Consider the following 23,807-nt stretch of genomic DNA (forward strand, 5'->3'; position numbering starts at 1 on the left):
AGTTAGACGTAGTTATGGTTTCCAGCATCTACAGAGCTGAATGAAAGGCCAAATTTAGGTGGGAATCTCTCCTGTTTTTATCTGTGTTTGAAATAATAGACTGGTGCTAGCTGTGCAACAGGCAAGCAGGCTGATTTTCAAAAAGCAAGCTAATTTTGTTTCATGAAACAAAGCAATTTCTGAAATCAGGTTAAGAACTGGTTTGAAAAAAGTTAAAACCTCAAGGAATTTAAAAAAAATAAACAGACAGATAGAAAACAACATACCATATATTTCAATTCCTCTTAGTAGTATAAAGTATTTCTTTACAAAGTTTATACAGGACTCTTTTTGAAATGTTATGCATTAAATTATCTGTACTTAATATTTCCAAAATTCTCCATACCAAAATAAGAAATCTGTACTGAATTTTGGAAATTCACAATATTTTTCTTTGATACACAATTCTTATTCAAATTCAGAAGGCTACAACTGAATAAAGTTTATTTCACTGTGGAGCAAAATGTACCCTGAACCAACAAGTTAAAAAAAAACAAGAAAACTGGCAGACAAAATATATCTTCAAAGAACAAAACCTACCGAGAAGTGTTGAAAAGCCCAAAGCACCATTCGTACTTAGCCCTTTGGTTAACTGCCACTTGAAGTGGCCTAGCAAGTCATCAGTTGTGTTAAATCGTATACAAAAGATCAACAGCTAAGCAGGCAGCCCAACAATACCTTCTTGGGACAACGAGGGATGGGTAATAAATTCTGGCTTTGATAGTGATACTGAAGACTTGAGAATTTTTTTTTTTAAAGAGTAGCCCTTTTGGACACTAGTTTTGGAAAATTTCTCTTGAGGTCTATGTGTTAACAACAGTGTAAAGGTTTACTCTGATTTCTATATCTGGCAAACGGGTGTAAAACAATTGGTTTACATGAGCAATTTAAGGGAATCTTCCTGCTGTGTTTAATATGTCAGTGACACTGATCAAAAGTTTTATTTATCCAGCAGGGTAAGGATCAAAACTTCACCACAGATACTATGGCCTCTTCTTTTGCTCCTATTCAGAATCCTTATTTTCATCACTGTTGTGCAGCACTGAGTTGAGTTTGTTCTGCAAAGCTGCAGCTATTTTCTTGGAAGTCTTTTTAAGCAGTGGGTTTTCTGGATGATTCTGCTTCATGTGAAGGTAAAGGTCCTCTTGATTCATGGCTGTGAACCCACATTCTTCACAGACATAAAGCTTTGCCCTCCTCTCCTTGTAGCTGTACTTCTGTGTCACTCCATGGATCTTCTTGAGGTGTGATTCCAAGGAGCATCTCTGTGTAAAGGCTTTATGACAAAGGCTGCATTTATAGGGGCGGATTCCTGCACATGAAATATAAATTACAGTTTTAATAATGTGCAGTTTTAGAGTCATAGAGTTATACAGCACAGAAACAGGCCCTTCAGCCCATCGTGTCTGTGTTAGCCATCAAGCACCTAACTATTCTAGTCCCATGTTCCAGCACTTGGCCCGTGGCCTTGTATGCTATGGCGTTTCAAGTGCTCATCTAAAATCATTGCGTTTGCTACTCTTCATAACTATACACTCTCCCCTCCTGAAAGTACTAATTCAAGCAACAGAGCAGAACACAAAGTCCTGGATCTCCCCTCCAGTATCTCACACAAGTGCTACTCTTCATGTTTGAGTCTAAATACTTGCAGCAAGAGGCTGTTTGTCCGAGGAAGCTTCACAAATAAACCTAGCCTCACTCAACATCCACAACAACTTAGATTTATATAGCACCTTTAAAATAGTAAATCATCCCAATGTGCTTCACAAGAGCGTGAGCAAACAAAATTTGACACCAAGCCACATAAGGGAATATTAGGGCAGGTGATCACAAGCTTGGTCAAACAGGTAGGTTTCCAGCAGTGTCTTAAAAGAGAGGCAGACAGGTTTAGGGGGGGAATTCCAGAACTTAGGGCCGGGTGGCTGAAGGCACAACCCAGTGATGGAGCGATACACACAGGAGGAATTACAGGACAGTGATCAGATGCAGGACCCCTTTGGCTGATTTTTCTCTCACTAAGCCAGTGGCCCTCAGGCCAACTGTAATGATCTACAGGCTCAAATCAGCAAACTCAACCCCAATCAGCCATCAAAACTGGATTTGTCTGGATTGGCTCTCTGAAAGAGCAATTCACTCAGTTCCATTCCTCCACTTTCTCCCCATAACCCTGCACATTCTTCCTTTTCATGTAACAGTCTAATTCCCTTTTGAATGCATCAATTGAACCTGCCTGCACCATGTTCTCAGGCAGCACATTCCAGACCTTAACCCCTCACTGCTTGAAAAAGTTTGTCCTTATATCACTTTTGCTTCTCTTACCAACTACGTTAACTCTGTGGCCTCTCATTCTCGATCCTTTCACGAGTGGGAACAGTTTCTCTCTATCTACTCTGTCCAGACCCCTCATGATTTTGAATATCTCTATCAGATTACCTCTCAGCCTTCTCTTCTCCATGGAAACAGTCCTAACTTCTCCAATCTATCTTCATAACTGAAATTCTTCATCCCTGGAACCATTCTCGTGAATCTTTACTGTACTCTCTTCAATGCCATCATGTCTTTCCTAAAGTGCGGCACTCAGAACTGGATGCAATATTCCAGCTGAGGCTGAACTAGTCTCTTATACAAGTTCAAGATAACTTCCTTGCGCTTGTACTCTATGCCCATTAATAAAGCTCAGGATACTGTATGCTTTATTAACCACTCTCTCAACCTGCCCTGCCACCCTCAATGACTTATGCACATATACACCCGGTCCCTCTGCTCCTGCACCCGCTTTAGAATTGTACCCTTTATATTGTCGCTTCATGTTCTTCCTACCAAAATGATTGACTGCACATTTCTCTGCACTGAACTTCATCTGCCACCCATTCCACCAACTTTTTTGTCTATGTCCTTTTGAAGTTCTACACCATCCTCCTCACAGTTCACAATGCTTCCAAGCTTCGTATTATCTACAAACCTTGAAATTGTGCCCTGTACACCAAGGTCTAGGTCATTAATTCTTTTGGGCCTCCTTATCTCGAGAGACAATGGATACGCGCCTGGAGGTGGTCAGTGGTTTGTGAAGCAGCGCCTGGAGTGTACATCAGGAAAAGCAAGGGTCCCAAGAATGATCCCTGGGTAAGTCCACTACAAACTTTCCTTCAGCCTGAAAAACATCCATTAACCACTACTCTTTGCTTCCTGTCACTCAGCCAATTCCGTAACCATGTTGCTACTGTCCCTTTTATTCCATGAGCTTTAAGTTTGCTCACGTTTGTTGTATGGCACTTTTGAAACTCCTTTTGAAAGTCAATGTACACCACATCAATAGCATTTCCCTCATCACCCCTCTCTGTAACCTCCTCAAAAAAACTCCAGAAAGTTAGTTAAACATGATTTTCCCTTAAGAAATCCATGCTGGCTTTCCTAATTAACCCGCATTTGGCCATTTGACCAGCAATTTTGTCACAAATTATTTTTTCTAGAAGTTTGCCCACCACTGAAGTTAAATTGACTCGCCTGTAGTCCCTGGGCTTATACGAACATACGAATTAGGAGCAGGAGTAGGCCACTCGGCCCTTTGAGCCTGCTCCGCAATTCAATAAGTTCATGGCTGAACTGATTATTCCACATTTCTAACTATTCCCGATAACCTTCCACCCCCTTGCTCATCAAGAATCTATCTACCTCTACCTTAAAAATATTCAAAGACTCTGCTTCCACTGCCTTTTAAGGAAGAGAATTCCAAAGACACAACCCTCTAAGAGAAAAAATTTCTCCTCATCTCTGTCTTAAATGGGTGACCCCTTATTTTTAAACAATGACCCCTAGTTCGAGATTCTCCTACAAGGGGAAACATCCTTTCCACATCCACCCTGTCATGACCCCTCAGGATCTTGTATGTTTCAATCAAGTCACCTTTTATTCTTCTAAATTCCAGCGGATACAAGCCTAGCCTGTCCAATCTTTCCACATAAGACAGCCCGCCCATTCCAGATTTTAGTCTAGTAAACCTTCTCTGTACTGCCTCAAACATCCTTCCTTAAATAGGGAGACCAGTACTGTACACAGTACTCCAGATGTGGTCTCACCAGTGCCCTGTATAGCTGAAGCATAACCTCCCTACTTTTGTATTCAATTCCCCTCGCGATAAATGATAACATTGTTAGCTTTCCTAATTACGTGCTGTACCTCCATACTAACCTTTTGCGATTCATGCACAAGGACACCCAGATCCCTCTACATCTCAGAGCTCTGCAATCTCTCACCATTTAGATAATATGCTTCTTTTTTATTCTTCCTGCCAAAGTGGACAATTTCACACATTCCCACATTATACTCCATTTGCCAGGTTTTTGCCCACTCACTTAACCTATCTATATCTCTTTGTAGCCCCCTTATGTCCTCTTCACAAGTTACTTTCCTACCTTTGTGTCATCAGCAAATTTAGCAACCATACCTTCGGTCCCTTCATCTAAGTCATTTATATAAATTGTAAAAAGTTGAGGCCCCAGCACAGATCCCTGTGGCACACCACTCGTTACATCTTGCCAACCAGAAAATGACCCATTTATACCTACTCTCTGTTTCCTGTTAGCTAGCCAATCTTCTATCCATGCCAATATGTTACCCCCTACACCATGAGCTTTTATTTTCTGCAATAACCTTTGATGTGGCACCTTATCAAATGCCTTCTGCAAATCTAAGTACAATACATCCACTGGTTCCCCTTTATCCACAGCATGTGTAACTCCCTCAAAGAACTCCAATAAATTAGTTAAGCATGATTTCCCTTTCACAAAACCATGTTGACTCTGCCTGATTACCTTGAATTTTTCTAAATGCCCTGCTATAACATCTTTAATAATAGCTTCTAACATTTTCCCAAGACAGATGTTAAGCTAACTGGCCTGTAGTTTCCTGCTTTCTGTCACCCTCCCTTTTTGAATAAAGGAGTTGCATGTGCTATTTTCCAATCTAACGGAACCTTCCCAGAATCTAGGGAATTTTGGAAAATTAAAACTAACGCATCAACTATCAACTAAGATTGGTTACCAGGTTTGCTTCCCTCCGATCTTTTTTTTAACTCTTTTATGGGGATGTGGGCATCGCAGGCTAGGCCAGCATTTATTACCCATCCCCAATTGCCCATGAAAAAGTGGTGGTGAGATGCCTTATTCCCTCTCAGTTTCCCATCCCCTTGCCAATTTAGTTTAAACCCTCCCCTACAGCACCTGCAAATCTCCCTGAGAGGATATTAGTCCCAGTCCTGCTAAGATGCAACCCGTCCATCTTGTACAGGTCCCACCTGCCCCAGAACTGGTCCCAATGCCCCAGTAATCTGATCCCTCCCTCCTACACCAGTTCTCCAGCCACGTGTTCCATCGCTCAGTTCTCCTATTCCAAAGCTCACTAGTACGGGGGACTGGGAGTAATCCCAAGATTACTGCTTTTGAGGTTCTGCTTTTTAATTTCCTTCCTAGCTCCCTAAAATCTGCTTTCAGGACCTCATCCCCCTTCCTCCCTATGTCATTGGTGCCAATGTGGACCATAATCTCTGGCTATTCACCCTCCCCAGAAGAATGTCCTGTAGCTGCTCCGTGACATCCTGACCTTGGCACCAGGGAGGCAACACACCATCCTGGAGTCACGTCTACGGCTGTAGAAACACCTGTCTGTTCCCCTAACTAATGAATCCCATATCACTACTGCTCTTCCACTCATCTTCCTCCCCTTTTATGCAGCTGAGCCACTTGATGTGCCACAAACCTGGCTCTGACTGCACTCCTCTTAGGAGCCATCACACTCACCAGTATCCAAATGGAAAACTGATTAGCAAGCAAGGGGACTCCTGCACTACCTGCCTGGTTCTCTTACACTGCCTGGTGGTCACCCATTCCCTATCTGCCTGCATGCTCCTAACCCGTGGTGTGACCACCTCCCTAAATGTGTTATCCATGCAGTTCTCTGCCTCGTGGATACATCTATGTGTAACTCATTTGAACCATAAACCTGAGGAAAGTATGAATAATAAACAAGTAATGAGGGTGTACACCAGTAAGATATATAATGGATGGTATAGTTAGACACTAACATTCCTAAGACTTGGGGATTATATTCCAAAGCACTGTTACTAACATAATTTGAAGCACGAAAGGGAAACTCTTATAATCTAAATTGATTAAGCAATGATAAAAAGGAACTTGGAAGAGCCAAAAATAACTTGGAGAGGTTAATGGTAATATCACTCACCTATATCATTGACTTAGTTGTCCGGCTGTCAGGGTACATTGAAACACATTTTCTGTGATAATCCAGAAACAAACTACAGCATTGCTATCCTCTTTAACTCTACTTTTAATTTATTTAAGTCTACTTCTATTCTGTTTAACTCAAGTCTACTTCTCCCATCAACGTAAATACCAACACTCATAAAATGATGGTGTCTTGGATTTACAAGACACAAAAAATGAGGAATGCAACAAATAATAGTAAAATAAGAATATTGTAGAACATTACAGGACAGAAATAAGCCATTTAGCCCATCAGATGTGTGTGATGTTATCTCCACAGGAGCAATTTATATATATATATATATATATATATATATATATAAATAAATGGTAAAATGCAAATCAGCCTCACTGAACCAAACTTGATACTGTGCAAAAAAAAATTAATAGTACACAATAAAATTCAATGTTGTGTAATAAAACACAGTGTTAAGGAACATAAATAAATGCCACAAATCCTGTGACATAAAGCAATAAGCGTACATGTGGTCAATAATAGTCAGCCTGGTTGAAATATCAGTAGTTCTGCACAGTGTTGAGAAACAGGACAGAAATCAGGCCACTGCAGGAATTACTTCATGGCCCTCAAAATGTTTGAACTAGGCAGTTGTAAGATAAGATTCTAAAATAACATTCAATTTTGCCTCCTTCACATATGCATCACCTTCTAGATCAATGCCTCTAACATACTAGGAACAATGGGTAACATACTGAGTGCCTTTAGCTGCCTTGGCCCTAAGCTCTTGGGTTCCCCCCTAAAAGTCCCTACCTCTCCTCCTTTAAGTTACTTCTTAAAACCTATCTCTGTGACCAAGCTTTTGATCATTTGTCCTAATATCTCCTTAAGTGGCTTGTGTCAATTTTTTGTCTGATAATACTCCTGTGAAGTGCCTTGGGACGTTTTACTACATTAAAGGTGCTATATAAATGTAAGTTGTTGTTGTTGTGCTCAACTCGGTTTTCTTTTTCTCTATTCCATATTTTACCAGCACTAGGTAGCAAAAACCTGGTGATACGACTACATGATAGAACTCTTAGGACTGTGCTGGAAATGGTAGGCCAGTAATCCTAATGTTTGTCATAGGTAGAATCTTAGAGACTTATCTGCAAGATGGCGTCTTGGAAGACCTAAAGGAGTATGAAGTCATCGGAGCCAATCAATACGGCTTCATGGGCAGAAGGTCACGCATGACAAACCTGTCAGGATTCTTTGAAGAGGTGTCGGAGCTTGTGGAGAAAGCGAACTCTGGAGACGTTGCTTATCTAGCTTTCAGCAAGGCTTTTGATGTAGTGCCACATAGGAGGTTGGTCTATAAGAACCAACCATAAGCAAAATAACAAACCCTGCAGACAGCTATTGAACTGGACTGACAACTGGTTGTATCGAAGGAGAATGAGTGTGACAGTGCATGGAGTGGCGTTCAGGTATCAGGAGGTGGCCAGAAGGTGAGCCCAAAGAACAGTACGGTGACTTTTACTATTCATGTTATATAGCGATGATTTGGAAGTGAGGACAGAGACAAACGTTGACAATAAGAATGAGCGGGTGGGGTTGCAAGCAATTAGCAGCAGGCTGTTTGGACGCAGAAGGTAGATTCAGAGTTTGGGCTGAGAAATGGCAAACGGAACAGGTTCAAAGTGATGAGAAAAAGCACGAACACTGAAACCATAAACTAAATGGAGCCAGTCGACAAGATAATAAGAAAGAAGCACATTTGTATAGTGCCTTTCACAACTCAGAGCCTCCCAAAGCACTTTACAGCCAATTAAGTATTTTTGAAGTGTAGTCATTATTATAATGTACGAAATGCAGCAGCCAATTTGTGCACAGCAAGCTCCTACACACTGCAATGAGATAATGACCAGGTAATCTGTTTTTAGTAATTATAGGTTGAGAGATAAATATTGGATAGGATATCGAGGGAAACTCCGCTGCTCGTCTTTGAAATGATGCCGTTGGATCCTCACCAGAGAGGGCAAATGGAATCTGTTTTTTAATGTCTCATTTGAAGGACAAAAACAGCACAGGAAGGATTTGAGAGTATTAATGAACAGATCATTGAAACCACAGACATAGTGTGGCAGCAGTAGATGAGGCAAATAGAATTTTGGGTTGTATCATGCACAGAAAAAACAAAAATTACAGGATGTGATACAGACCATTGATTCATCCCCACCTGGAGAAATGCTGTTTCAGTCACTATATTAAAAGGACATTGTGCCAGTAGGAAAGTTGCAACAAAGAGATTCCCCTCTCACTTCGCATCTGAGCTCCAAGGAGAGACTACGGAAGCTGAGTTTGTTTACACTCAGTCTACACTGTAGACTGAGAGGGCATCTTTTTAAGGTGATTGCGATCCTTAAAAGTATCAGCAATTTGAACCATGAAAAAGACCCCAGAGAATGACAACAAGGCAGTGTGACATGAAGCTCAGAAACTGCTGCCCACACAAGGAGGAAAATGATTAGAATGTTCTCCTCAGGGAGACACTAGAAGTTAACAACTTCAGGAGTTAACACCGAGTTGGAGAAACATTTAGTGGGAAAATCAACTCAGGGATACAGGGCATAGGAACATAGGAGCAGGAGTAGGCCATTCAGCCCATCGAGCCTGCCCCACCGTTCAATATGATCATGGCTGATCATCCACTTCAAGCCTTTTTCCCACACTATCCTTATATGCCCTTACATCATTTGTATTTAGAAATCTGTCAATCTCTGTTTTAAACATAATGACTGAGCTTCCACAACTCTCTGGGGTAGAGAATTCCAAAGATTCACCACCCTCTGAGTAAAGAAATTTCTCCTCATCTATGTGTCCTAAGTGGCTTCTCCCTTATTTTGAAATTGTGTCCCCTAGTTCTAGACTCTCCAACCAGGGGAAAGATCTTACCTGCATCTACCCTGTCTATCCCTTTAAGTATTTTGTAGGTTTCAATGAGATCACCTCTCATTCTTTGAAACTCTAGAGAACACAGGCCAGTTTCCCCAATCACTCTTCATAGGACAGTCCTGCCATCCCGGGAACAAGTCTGGTGTACCTTTGTTGCACTCCCTCTATGGCAATAATATCCTTCCTAAGGTAAGGGGACCAAAACTGCACACAGTACTTCGTGCAGTCTAACCAAGGGTCTATATAATTGAAGCAAGACTTCACTACTCCTGTACTCAAATCCTCTTACGATAAAGGCTAACATACCATTAGCCTTCCTAATTGCTTGCTGCACCTGCATGTTAACTTTCAGTGACTTATTGTCAAGGACAGCCAGGTCCTTTTGTACATCTACACTTTCTAATCTCTTACCATTTAAGAAATACTCTGTACATCTGCTCCTCCTACCAAAGTGGATAACCTCACATTTTTCCACATTATATTCCATCTGCCACATTCTTGCCCACTCACTAAGTCTGTCCAAATCCCCTTGAAGCCGATTTGCATCTTCCGCATAACATACATTCCCACCTAGTTTTGTGCCATCCGCAAACTTGGAAACACGACATTTGGTCCCCACATCCAAATCATTGATATATATTGTGAACAGCTGGGACCCAAGCACTGATCCCTGTGGTACCCCACAGTTCACAGCCTGCCAACACGAGAATGACCTGTTAATTCCTACTCTCTGCTTTCTGCCTGTTAACCAATCCTTAATCCATGCCAATATACTACCTCCTATCCCATGTGCTTTAATTTTGCTAACCAACCTCCTGTGGGGGATTTTATCAAAAGCCTTCTGAAAATCAAAGTATACCAGGTCCACCGACTCCCCTTTATCAATTCTGTCAGTAACATCCTCAAAAAACTCCAACAGGTTCGTCAAACATGATTTCCCATTCATAAATCCATGTTGACTATGCCCAATCAGATCATTATTATCCAAGTGTCCATTTATCACATCCTTTAGAATAGATTCTAGCATTTTCCCGATGACTGATGTAAGGCTAGCAGGTCTGTAATTCCCTGTTTTCTCTCTACCTCCCTTCTTAAATAGTGGGGTGACATTTGCGACCTTCCAATCTGCAGGAACCGCTCCAAAATCCATAGAATTTTGGAAGATGATCACCAATGCATCGACTATCTCCATAGCTACCTCTTTCAACACTCTGGGATGTAGAATATCAGGTCCTGGGGACTTATCAACCTTCAACCCCATTAATTTCTCCAATACAACCTTCTTACTAATACTAATTTCCTTCAATTCCTCATTACTCCTAATCCCTTGGATCTCTAATTCTGGGAGATTTCTTGTATCTTCCTCGGTGAAGACAGACACAAAGTAATCATTTAGCTTCTCTGCCATTTCTCTATTCTACATTATAAATTCTCCTGACTCTGTCTGTAATGGACCCACATTTGTCTTAGCCAAATGTTTCCTTTCTACGTACCTGTAGAATCTTTTACAGTCCACTTTAATATTTTTTGCTGGCTTACATTCATATTTTATTGTCCCTTTCTTTATCAGTTTCTTTGTCCTCCTTTGCTGTATTCTAAAATCCTCCCAATCCTCAGGTTTACTACTATTTCTGGCAACTTTGTAGGTCTTTTCTTTTAATCTTATAAAATCCTTAACTTCCTTTGAACTATGTATTTTGTTTAGGAACTCTGGGACTATCCAGGTGGACTGAGAGATGATCTTTACTGATCCTGGCCATTCCTATAACTGGTCACTGGAACTAGATGACTAAACTATGGCTATTATTTATCCCTCAACCAACATCACTAAAATAGTGACTGATCATTATCACATTGCTGTTTGTGGGAGCTTGCTGTGTGCAAATTGCCTGCTTTATTTCCTATATTATATGAGAGACTGCACTTCCAAAGTACTTCATTGGCTGCAAATTGCCATGCAAGATCATGGAATACATCATATAAATCAATATAATCTTTCTTAACTTCATGTTTCCTGTAACATTGCTGTTCTTGTCCTCTATGGTAAAGGTTGCAGGCTGGGAATGTCTTTCAAAGTCAGTTCGGTGAATTGCTGCAGTGCCAACCTGTAGATAGTATATACAGCAGCCACAGTACACTGGTGGTGGAGGGGTGGATATTATGTTCAATAGCAAGGACATTGATCAAAAGAACTGCATGGGTCTTGCTGCACCCATTCCAGTGAGTAGTGAGTATTCCATCACATTGCTGATTTGGTTTCCATTGATTCTAGTGATTCACATCAGCCTGATGGGTATTTAATTCAGGCATGGCAGCGAGGCCTGGACAACGCATGTCAGCCAAGAGCGATGCCTCAACTCATTCCATCTTCGCTGCCACTGGAGAATCCTTGGCATCAGGTGGCAGGACCGTATCTCCAATGCAGAAGTCCTTGAGGCAGCCAACATCCCCAGCATATACACCCTACTGAGCCAGCGGCGCTTGAGATGACTTGGCCATGTGAGCCGCATGGAAGATGGCAGGATCCCCAAGGACGCATTGTACAGTGAGCTCGTCACTGGCATCAGATCCACCGGCCGTCCATGTCTTCACTTTAAAGACGTCTGCAAATGTGACATGAAGTCCTGTGACATTGACCACAAGTCGTGGGAGTCAGTTGCCAGTGATCGCCAGAGCTGGCGGACAGCCATAAAGGCGGGGCTAAAGAGTGGCGAGTCGAAGAGACTTAGCAGTTGGCAGGAAAAAAGACAGAAGTGCAAGGAGAGAGCCAACTGTGTAACAGCCCGGACAACCAATTTTATCCGCAGCACCTGTGGAAGAGTCTGTCATTCTAGAATTGGCCTTTATGGCCACTCCAGGCGTTGCTTCACAAACCACTGACCACCTCTAGGCGCTTACCCATTGTCTCTCGAGACAAGGAGGCCAAAGAAGAAGAATGCAATCCAGTCAATCTATTCAGAACTGACACTTCAGGAAGACTAACCAATATATCATGAAAATGAATTGTCCTGCATTATAAGATTGGTCATTTGTTCCTGACCTTTCCTTCTGTATTGTGTATTATTAAGTGTTGTAGTAAGACTTTAGCATTATTGATAAATTTGGAAATGAAAACTGGCACAACCTTAGGTTTAATACAATCTTGGAAAAATTCGATAGACAGCTTACCTAAGGCCGTCTTTTTTGGGTCTGAAAAGTGCCCAGTCTACCTCAAATTACCCTGGAAAGGTATCCCAAAAATTCGAGCAACGGGTAAAGTTAGCTGTTTCACGCTGCTACTATGCAATAGCAACACGTGTGGTGTTTGCCACTAACAGGATGCTGCCGTCAAGTCAAAAAGACGTTCTGCCTATCACACAAATGAGTAATGAGATATATGAATTTCAATGCCAGTGTGATGCTAGGCCGTACGCCCCAAAGACTGGCAGATCGTATCAAACAACATGGCCCTTCTGCTGTTTTCAAAGGGCAAGGTACGGGCCGTACACAACCAGCCCGTGCTTGCAAAACTCAAAACACAGTGTCCAACATTAGCTGTGATTCCGCAATTGGACAACATTTGCTAAATAATCCACAGTGTGCTAAGAATTATGCTGACAACCAATTTAAGATTGTCAGTAGGGCTCGCAGTGTGGCACATTTGTGCAAAATGGAAGCTACATATATTAATACACAGGACCCTGTTCTTTGTAGACAGAAAGAATATGTACAAACATTGCGCCTGTTTCAGCTGAACAAAATAAGAGACAGCCATTCGCTGGTTCATTCCCTCAGGGCAAGGGGAGGTGGCGGTGTAGTGGTACTGTCACTAGACTAGTAACCCAGAGAGCCAGGGTATTGCCCTGGGGACAAGAGTTCGAATCCCACCACAGCAGAAGGTGGAATTTGAATTCAATTAATAAATCTGGAATTAAAAAGCTAGTCTAATGAAACCATTGTCGATTGTTGTAAAAACCCATCTGGTTCACTAATGTCATTTAGAAGGAAATCGACTGGCCTACATGTGACTCCAGACCCACAGCAATGTGGTTGACTCTTACATGCCCTCTGAAATGGCCCAGCAAGCCACTCAGTCGTACCTATAAAAAGAATGAAACAGGACGGACCACCCGACATCGACCTCGGCACCGGAAACGACAATGGCAAGCCCAGCCCTGTCGACCCTGCAAAATCCTCCTTACTAACATCAGGGGGCTTGTGCCAAAGTTGGGAGAGCTGTCCCACAGACAAGTCAAGCAACAGCCTGACATAGTCATATGCATGGAATCATACCTTACAGACAATGTCCCAAACACTGCCATCACAATCCCTCAGTATGTCCTGTCCCACCAGCAGAGGTGGCAGCACAGTCGTATACAGTTGGGAGGGAGTTGCCCTGGGAGTCTTCATGGCATCAGGTCAAACATGGGCAAGGAAACCTCCTGCTGATTACCACCTACCCCACTCTGTCAGCTGATGAGTCAGTACTCCTCCATGTTGAACACCACTTGGAGGAAGCACTGAGGGTGGCAAGGGGGCAGAATGTACTCTGGGTGGGGGACTTCAATGCCCATCACCAAGAGTGGTTCGGTAACACCACTACTGACTCAGTCAGCCAAGACCTAAAGGACATAGCTGCTAGACTGGGAACACAGCAGGTGGTGAGGGAATCAACAAGAGGGAAAAACATATTTGACCTCATCCTCACCAATCTGCCTGCCGCAGATGCATCTGTCCATGACAGTATTGGTAGGAGTAACCACCGCAAAGTCCTTGTGGAGACGAAGTCCTGCTTTCACATTGAGGATACCACCCACCACCACCCCCCCCCCACCCCCACCACCACCAAGCTAAATGGGATAGATTTTGAACAAATCTAGCAATGCAAAACTGGGCATCTATGAGGCGCTGTGGGCCATCAGCAGTAGCAGAATTGTACTCAACCACACTCGGTAACCTCATGGCCTGGCATATCCCCTACTCTACAATTACCATCAAGCCAGGAGACTAACCCTGGTTCAATGAAGAGTGCAGGAGGGCATGCCAGGAGCAGCACCAGGCATACCTCAAAATGAGGTGTCAACCTGGTGAAGCTACAACACAGGACTACTTGCGTGCTAAACTGCGTAAGCAGCACACAATAGACAGAGCTAAGCGATCCCATAACCAACGGATCAGATCTAAGCTCTGCAGTCCTGCCACATCCAGCCGTGAATGGTAGTGGACAATTAAACAACTAACTGGAGGAGGTGGCTCCACAAATATCCCCATCCTCAATGATGGGGTGCCCAGCACATCAGTGCGAAAGATAAGGCTGAAGCATTTGCAACAATCTTCAGCCAGAAGTGCTGAGTTGCTGATCCATCTCAGCCTCCGCCTGAAGTCCCCAGCATCACAGATGCCAGACTTCAGCCAATTCAATTCACTCCGCGTGATATCCAGAAACGACTGAAGGCACTGGATACTGAAAAGGCTATGGGCCCTGACAATATTCGGGCAATAGTACTGAAGACCTGTGCTCCAGAACTTGCTGCACTCCTAGCCAAGCTGTTCCAGTACAACTACAACACTGGCATATAACCGGCAATGTGGAAAATTGCCCAGGTATGTCCTGTACACAAAAAGCAGAACATGTCCAACCCGGCCAATTACCGCCCCATCAGTCTACTCTCAATCATCAGTAAAGTGATGGAAGGTGTCATCAACAGTGCTATCAAGTGGCACTTGCTTAGCAATAACCTGCTCAGTGACACTCAGTTTAGGTTCCGCCAGGGCCACTCAGCTCCTGACCTCATTACTGCCTTGGTTCAAACATGGACAAAAGAGCTGAACACAAGAGATGAGGTGACAGTGACTGCCTGTGACATCAAGGCAGCATTTGAAACAGTATGGTCAAAACTAGCAAAACTGAAGTCAATGTGAATCGGGGGGAAAACTCTCCGCTGGTTGGAGTCATAGCTCGCGCAAAGGAAGATGGTTGTGGTTGTTGGAGGTCAATCATCTCAGCACCAGGACATCACTGCAGGAGTTCCTCAGGGTAGTGTCCTAGGCCCAATCATCTTCAGTTGCTTCATCAATGAGCTTCCTTCAATCATAAGGTAAGAAGTGGGGATGTTCGCTGATGATTGCACAATGTTCAGCACCATTCGCAACTCCTCAGATACTGAAGCAGTCCGTGTAGAAATGCAGCAAGACCTGGACAATATCCAGACTTGGGCTGATAAGTAGCAAGTAACATTCGTGCCACATAAGTGCCAGGCAATGACCATCTCCAACAAGAGAGAATCTAACCATCAACCCTCGATATTCAATGGCATTACCATCGTTGAATCCCCCACTATCAATATCCTAGGGGCTACCATTGACCAGAAACTGAACTGGAGTAGCCATTTAAATACCGTGGCTACAAGAGCAGGTCAGAGGCTAGGAATCCTGCAGCGAGTAACTCACCTCCTGACTCCCCAAAGCCTGTCCACCATCTACAAGGCACAAGTCAGGAGTGTGATGGAATACTCTCCACTTGCCTGGATGGGTGCAGCTCCAACAACACTCAAGAAGCTCAACATCATCCAGGACAAAGCAGCCCACTTGATTGGCACCCCATCCACAAATATTCACTCCCTCCACCACTGACGCACAGTGGCAGCAGTGTGTACCATCTACAAGATGCACTGCAGCAACGCACCAAGGCTCCGTAGACAGCACCTTCCAAACCCGCAACCTCTTGCAACTAGAAGGACAAGGGCAGCAAATGCATGGAAACACCAACATCTGCAAGTTCCCCTCCAAGTCACACACCATCCTGACTTGGAACTATATCGCCATTCCTTCACTGTCGCTGGGTCAAAATCCTGGAACTCCCTTACTAACAGCACTGTGGGTGTACCTACCCCACATGGACTGCAGCGGTTCAAGAAGGCAGCTCACCACCACCTTCTCAAGGGCAATTAGGGATGGGCAATAAATGCTGGCCTAGCCAGCGACGCCCACATCCCATGAATGAATTTTTAAAATTGCCTCGACCAATTAGAGTCAAGCTGCCTGGTTTAAATTTTAAACAAAGCTTGGAAGTTAACTGTCAGTCACCGTATACTGGTGCATTTGCCATGGCAATGCCTTTACCAATCAGAGTTCATTTGCCAACCAATCAGCACTCTCTTCTCATGCACTTTGTGTTGTTGTTTTCCCTCACATTGGTTATTCTTGCGATTGTCCTGATGATGAAAAGCTTTGACAACATGTCTCTATTTTCAGCAATACTCAAGTTGTTCTAAGAACTTTCTTTGTGTTGTATAATTGCTATTTTTTGCTTGTGTTTGTGTTTTTCATTTCCATGGTACTGTAAGCTGGGACAGTGGACAAAGCTCACCTCTTATTGGTATAAGCAGCCCTTTAGATGATGTTAGACATGATATTCTTTGCCAATATGGCAGGTTGGCTAAGTCAGCACAGAGAATTGTCTGTTGAAACTATTAAAACATTAACCAAATTAACTCATGCATTTTTAAACAGTGTGAGAATACCCTAAGGCACAATAAAAACAATTTTAAAATGTCTAATCCAATGCAACACTTGTTATCTAAAGTGCAAAATGCTCACCTGCTGCCGTAAAATATTCATTATTAATAAAACAGTCCATGGTTATTATGTATACACATCCCAACAGTTTTTCTTTTTCTTTTCCCTCAACAATTTTATCCCCTCCTTTCCTATAGCATTGACTCCTAATTGGAGCACAGTTACCATCGTACATGTCAGGCTTGGGTATGGCACGCTTTACACCTGCTATTTGTTTGTCGCTATCGCTGGGTCAAAATCCTGGAACTCCCTTCCTTACAGCACTGTGGGTGTACCTCCCTCACATGGACCGCAGCGGTTCAAGAAGGCAGCTCACCACCACCTTTTCAAGGGCAATTAGGGATGGGCAATAAATGCTGGCCTAGCCAGCGATGCACACATCCCTTGAACGAATCTCAGCCCAGTCCGATCCGGTCCTTTCACACCATTCACATGCAAGCATTCCCAGCAGGGGTCACTGGTTGGCTGGAGAGCCTGCCCATTTTTTTTCCTCACTGTGCACAATTTGGCTGCCGCATTTCCTACATTACAACAGTGACTGCATTTCAAAAATACTTGATTGGCGGTAAAGTGTTGTGGGGCATTGTGAGGTTGTGAAAGGTGCTAAATAAATGCAATTTCTATGCTCTCTATTTCACACCATGGGGAGGATTTTAAGGCTCCACTGGGGTGGCGGGCAGTTGGAGAATTTCACACCGCTGGCCAGCATGTCAGTTCTCTAGCACTATCCCGTCCCCGGACCATTTTCCTGAAGGTGGGAAAGGGGGGGGGGGGAGAGGGGGCAGCAGGACTACCATAGTTAAGGGCCTATTAAGGCACCTTGAAGGAGGCCAACTGGGGCTTTCCAGTTGGTCTCCAGGTTTCCAGAGGTGGCGCGGTCAGTTTAGTTGCCTGAAGGCTGCTTCCCAACGGCAGACCAGGGAGGCCAGTGCTCCAGGCAGGCTCAGAGGCCCTCCATGCCTGCCTGGGTGCAGCAGCAGCAGTAGAATGCCCTGTAGCGTGGTTCCCATCCCACAGCAATGGTCTGCTGCAAAGTTAATTTTTTATTTTAAGCTTAAAGAAGTTGGAGAGAGGGCGCCTGCTCCCTCAATTACCTGCCATGGCATCCTGCTGTCGCTTCCAAGCTGGCAGGCCTCTGATTAGCCCTCCAGCTTCAAGAGCCCACCCACCATCCTTAACTGGACAGTGAGCCCACCATGTGGCTATTAATGGAGAGAAAATCACACTGCTTCCCACATAGTGCAGGCTTCTGACGGCGGGACTCAGACGCCCACAGGGAAAATCCTTGCCCCATGACTTATCGTGGCTAGCTGCTATTTGAATCATTTAGTAAGAATTCTAGTCCACCTATCACACCTGAGCAAAATAAACTACAACTCCCATGCTGCCACTCGCCCCACCCTTCCATGACGACAGAGAAAACCACCGCGGTGGGCGGGGTTTGCGGTTGACGTACCGGTGTGCGTCCTGACGTGCCTCTTGAGGTCGAAGGTGTCATTGAAGCCTTTACCGCAGTAGGTGCACAGGTGGCGCTTCACCTGACTGTGACACTTGAGGTGCCGGTTGAGCATGCGCTGCAGCCGAAAGCCCTTGCTACACACCTGGCAGCGGAAGATGGCCTCGCTGCACTCACCGCTTGTGATCTGTTAACGGGGAAGGCAGAGCAACGAATTAGACACACCGTTAGATTCATTACCTGAGCGACCGCAAAGTATCCGAAGGATGTTAAAAATACCAGAAGGGTCCCCATTTTCCCGGAAGTTTTAAATAATGCAAGCCTGTCTAAATAAAGAACTAATCCAAACGTGACCTTGGCGAAGTTCTTCCAGTGTAAAGGCGATTTCAGACTATGCTTAACCGAACCTCTTTAGATTTAACGATATTTAGATACCAAAAATAACAAGTGGCTGTACGCTGAAAGCCTTGTCGAGCAGGAATCAGTTTTCTGTCTTCGCTCCCCCCACTCCTTAAAAAAGTTATATTTCTACAAATAATTTGGTCTTGCTGTCAGGACCAGAACTCTCTTTTTCAATGTTGTTGGTGCATTTTAAAAGGGTTAATTTATTTTATCATATTTATCAATCAAATAAGGTGGGAGTGTACAGTGACACTACAAGTTGTACAGGGCCTTTTAGGCTGGCTTCATACTAACATATTATAAAAATACTGTAATATAATAAAGTTTCTAACAGTATGAAAATATTATGCATACTATATGGTGCACGAAATTGTAATGTTTACGTGTATTACACAATATATATAAACTGAAATAATGTAACGTGTATTACATTTGATTTATTAAACAATCTGAAATAATACAATGTGTATTTTATTCATATAATTTCAAATTATACATTATGTTAAATATATTTAGCATAATGTATAATATAAAATCATATAATTTCCTTTTGCTGGGCAGTATTTGCTTTATTCTATTCCAAGAAGAGCACCTAATGTGAACTTCTTTTAAACTGGTGACAGTCCGCCTACATGTCTTACTGGCCCAGTAAGCACGTTCCCATTCGGGGTCTCGTTCATGGCGCCGACCAAATTTTCTCTCTCTGCTGATCTCGCCGGGCTATGTTTAACCGGAGCCTGGGGGAACCCTGCTCACCTTGATTTTCGTTCGCAAAGCGTTGCGCTTTTTGAATTCCGGTCCCAGAACTTGCTCCTCCGCATTCTCCTGCTCCGGTTCGGTCTTGTAAGGGAGGCGGCGCTCGTCTGAATCGTTCAGCAGTTTGTCCAAATCAGTTGTTCCGGGTGCTGGATCCTCGCTCGTTCGTTTTTCTTGGTAACTCAGGAAACAACTCAGATTGACTGGAAATATAAAAATAAAATCTTAACACAATAGTCAGTTAACCAGCAAGGGATGGCCTTGTGTCTTAGACCAGTTTAAACAGTGGGACTGAGCTGTTTTCTTTTTCTTGGCTTGTTTGAGTTTGGGGTGTTGTCTGGCTCTGCAGGGTTTTTTTAAAATCAATGTTTCACTGAAAGGAATGCAACGTGATACAAGCAATGGATTCAAACTTTAAACGGCGGCGGTGGGGAAGGAGTAGGATCCCGGGTTCCGTTATGTTTACACTGGGAAGATGCAGCCAAAGCGAGAAGGGGGGCCCCGTTTGAAAGAATCAGAGTCTGTCTCGGTGCTGCTAACAGGTTGATGACTGATGGAATCAGAGAACACAAAGTACACCCCGTAATGTAAACACAGCCCGCCTTTTTACAGGATTCCTGAATCCGGGAGCATTTTTAATACATGACCTTTATAAGCATGTTGTCCCCTCTTGTGAGAGAAGCCTGTCCAAATGAGAGGGGTCTGCCTTCAGAGCGGATGAAGCGTTCGCTGTTCCGCAATGTTGATCAGCATGAGATTAAGGCGCCTGTTGCACAGGGTTGATTTGCAATAGGTGTTGGACCTTGTATTCAAGCTCCGAGCCCTCGGAAGAGAGAGGTTGCAAAGTTGCCTACAACAAACCCATCCTGTGATCCCATATTGAAGGGGCTATTTTATTGTTTGGACCTGATTGATCGCTCTCCCAATTTCCTGCGTCTCTCTGCCCACCACACCCCCCCTCCTCTCTCTTTCTTTCTCCTTACCCCGGTCAAACCCGTTCGGTAGAAGACTCTCCCTGTTTTGTTTCACCTGGTATGTAGGTGTCGGCTCGCTCCTCGTCGGGCAGTTCATTCCAGTCGCGGACCTCCGGATAAGGGTCCTTCCTTTTCACCAGGAAGGCTCTGGGCATGTTGCAGGCGGTCGGCGGTGATGAAGAAGAAGCCGGATACCCTACTCCTTCCACCTGACCCTTTTTTTTTCATACAAACCGGATCCTTCCCAAAGCAAGGCCAGGTGTTTTAGAAGACGGTGGCTGTTCCTGAGATTTTCTTAGTCCCTTAATTGAACTGTTGGCGTTTTTTTTCGGGGGGGGGGGTAGAAGAAATGGTGTTTAGTTAAGATCCACTCACACCTGGCGAGCTACCTTTGCGGTAACAGGAAAAGTTTGCTCCAGTAATTGAAAATACAACAGGAAATTTGGGAGGGCGCATGCGTGCTGAGAAAATAACGGTGTCAACAAGCCCTTGTACCTGTCGGACCGGTTGGTACAGCTTTGCCTAGGTTCCCTGCCCCTCTCACATATGAATGTTTGCGAAACGTCCAACTCTGCAAAGACCTTTGTTGGTTTTTCCGTATTAGATAATGTGTGAATATGCTTCTCCGGACACAGAATCGGACAGGAATTCTCAGAAATCGACTGAACAATGCTAACATTAATCATTAAACTTTTTTACTCTTTCCAACCTTCTCTCTTTCTCTGCTCAATATTTTCCTATAAAGTTCTCTGAAATTATTTAAAATCCAGACAAGCTGGCTAAACTGAGTTGCGTTCACACTGTTGGGGATTTTCAAATGCTGGATTGCGCTGGGGTCGAGTACAAGCACTAAAGATGCATACCTGGATTACAAATGCCTCGGAGGGGTTTACAGACATGCAGCAGCCTTCCTGTGAAGATGAAATCTGAGATCATATCACCTCTTGTAATAGGGCTGGCCCATCTAGGAGACAGGAAAACGGTTCACGGCAGACAATATTACAAGTTTTTTTTTAGATTAGAGATACAGCACTGAAACAGGCCCTTCGGCCCACCGAGTCTGTGCCGAACATCAACCACCCATTTATACTAATCCTACACTAATCCCATATTCCTACCAAACATCCCCACCTGTCCCTATACTTCCCTACCACCTACCTATACTAGTGACAATTTATAATGGCCAATTTACCTATCAACCTGCAAGTCTTTTGGCTTGTGGGAGGAAACCAGAGCACTCGGAGAAAACCCACGCAGACACACTGAGAACTTGCAAACTCCACACAGGCAGTACCCGGAATCAAACCCGAGCTGTGAGGCTGCGGTGCTAACCACTGCACTGCAAACCACTACGGTGCTAACGACTGCGTCACTGTGAAGTTTGTGAAGCTTTCTCCTCAGCTTAAACCCACAATATATCTTCCAGAAACCTAATTCTAAAACATTATTTTGTCACGGATCACGTGTAAAGTTTTCAACAGTGGATACTTGTGTCTAAATAAAACACACACTTTTTTATGCATCCTATTTTAAAAGCCGCCAGGGTGTTCGGTAAATGCACACAGTTGGTTAAACGGGATAAGTCGACACTCGTGTAATTATTTCAGTCTCCCTCTGGAGCTTTCGCTGAAAAAGAGCTCCCTTTCCCTGGAGCAGGACACATGACTGCTTTGCTTAGCAAATCATCCTTGGTTTGTTCATGCATTGTGCTGGTTCCAAACCTGCAGTTGCAGGATATCAGGTAGTTCCACCCACTCACCACAGTTTAACTCAGATGGATTAATTGTTTTCTACATGTACACGCCGAGTAATTTATACCTTGGACTCCTGGCATATTTTTCCTAAAATCTAATATGTTTCTTTGTTAAATCGACACAGTAAAATTGACACCTATAATTGGGATTTAAGGAGTTTTGACATACTAAGGGTAATCCCCAACGTCCCAACCTAGTAACGGATTCATAAACTTACATTTCCATGTAAGATATGCCTCCCTTTTAAACGCTATTCCACGTGATTTGTCTTTTTATTTAACGGACAGACAATAACCGTCCGGTGTTGCTGGTGGTCTGGAGAATAGATTGTTTTGTTGGATCAATATTTAGCTCATCCAAAGTTTTTTTTTGAAATGTTGCACGAATACACAAAAATAATAAATCGCAATGTAAACACTGCATTTGATTAAACAAATTAAACACACAAAAACAATCTTCCAGCATGCAGGAAAGCGTCTTCCCAGATAATTTTTTATCGGAACTTGTGATAAAAACGAATTAAAAGAAGCACATTTTATTGGAAATTCAAAAGCAAAATACTGCCGATGCTGAAATAAAACCGAAAAAGCTGGAAATACTCCGCAGGTCCGGCACTATCTGAGAGGAGAGAAACAGCGAATCAGGTTTGTGACCTTTCATCAGAACTGATGAAGGGTTCTGCGAAAAGGTCACCGACATGAAACGGTAACTCTGTTTCTCTCTCCACAGATGCTGCCTGACTTGCTGAATATTTCCAGCATTTTCTGTTTTTATTGCACATTTTATTGGATCGTGTAGAAAGCAGGGTAGTGAACAACTCGCATTGTCAAACAAAACAACTTAGTAAAAAAAACAAATTGGAAGCGCACATGATCGTTTCTCCCCAAAATATACTTTATTCATAACATGTGTTAAAATACATTACATAACAATGCACATTTGACATTACATAAAGTGCAATACAGATCAATTTCTTTCAATACAATATACGAGGTGCCTGACTATACTTGCCATTACAGGTTATATTTGCAATGCATATTTACATTTCATGTCAAACATTCACTGCTGCATACAACCCAAGGGGTTTTTACACGGTTTCCAACCCCTCGGTATACAACGGCGGGTGGGCCTTACACAGTCTTCTTTCCCCATTGAGTCTTTGTGGCAGCTGCCTCAAGCTCTAGTGTCTCCCTCAGTAGATTGTCCTGAACCTTGGAATGTGCCAGTCTGCAACACTCGGTCATGGGCAACTCTTTGCACTGGAAGACCAGCAAGTTTTGGGCAGATCAAAGAGCGTTTTTCACTGTGTTGATGGTCCTCCAGCAGCAGTTGATGTTTATCTCGATGTGCGTCTCTGGGAAAAGAGTTGGTTAGTTGGGAGAATGTGCTAAACACATTGAACTTGCCACTACAATAAGCCTTGTAAACGGGGTTGTAACCTGCTGTTCTGAAACAGTATTGAAATTCCTGAAGAATGGTTTACATGAGCTAATCTTCAACCCGGTGATGATAAAGTGATAACTACAGCCAGGTAATGGTTAACAAACTGCTCTAGGAAATGACCTGCATTTATATAGCACCTTTAGGAGGTCTCAAAATGCTTTATAGTCAATGAAGTATTTTTGAAGTGTAGTCACTGTTGTAATATGGTGTAAACCGTGGCGCGGAGTCAACTCCCCTTTGGCCCCTTTATTCCCT

General features: G+C 43.5%; 1 protein-coding gene across 2 annotated transcripts; it reads right to left on the minus strand.

Annotated features, from left to right (window-relative positions):
- Positions 1-286: 286 nt before the first annotated feature.
- Positions 287-21,655, minus strand: LOC137376768 (transcription factor Ovo-like 2). 2 transcript variants are annotated; one of them, XM_068045767.1, is made up of 5 exons: positions 21,219-21,655; positions 20,411-20,667; positions 19,382-19,584; positions 18,224-18,410; positions 287-1,351 (listed from the first exon to the last, which is right to left on the minus strand). In XM_068045767.1, exons 2-5 carry the CDS (start codon positions 20,508-20,510, stop codon positions 1,044-1,046), a joined length of 798 nt encoding a protein of 265 aa, XP_067901868.1. In that variant the 5' UTR covers positions 20,511-20,667; positions 21,219-21,655; the 3' UTR covers positions 287-1,043. The 2 variants fall into 2 exon arrangements, with proteins under 2 accessions (XP_067901868.1, XP_067901869.1); XM_068045768.1 differs by lacking the exon at positions 21,219-21,655 and having other exon boundaries at positions 20,411-20,880.
- Between the last annotated feature and the right edge of the window lie 2,152 nt (positions 21,656-23,807).

This window comes from Heterodontus francisci, chromosome 13 (genome assembly GCF_036365525.1).
Source record: "Heterodontus francisci isolate sHetFra1 chromosome 13, sHetFra1.hap1, whole genome shotgun sequence".
Taxonomy (NCBI): domain Eukaryota; kingdom Metazoa; phylum Chordata; class Chondrichthyes; order Heterodontiformes; family Heterodontidae; genus Heterodontus; species Heterodontus francisci.

Excerpts from the sequence above, each read along its gene's own strand:
- LOC137376768 (XM_068045767.1), bottom strand. The coding sequence starts at position 20,510 with ATGCCCAGAGCCTTCCTGGTGAAAAGGAAGGACCCTTATCCGGAGGTC. Across the intron at positions 19,585-20,410 it reads AGCCGACACCTACATACCAG|TCAATCTGAGTTGTTTCCTG; the intron begins GTGAAACAAAAC and ends TTATATTTCCAG. Across the intron at positions 1,352-18,223 it reads GCACGTCAGGACGCACACCG|GAATCCGCCCCTATAAATGC; the intron begins GTACGTCAACCG and ends TTTCATGTGCAG.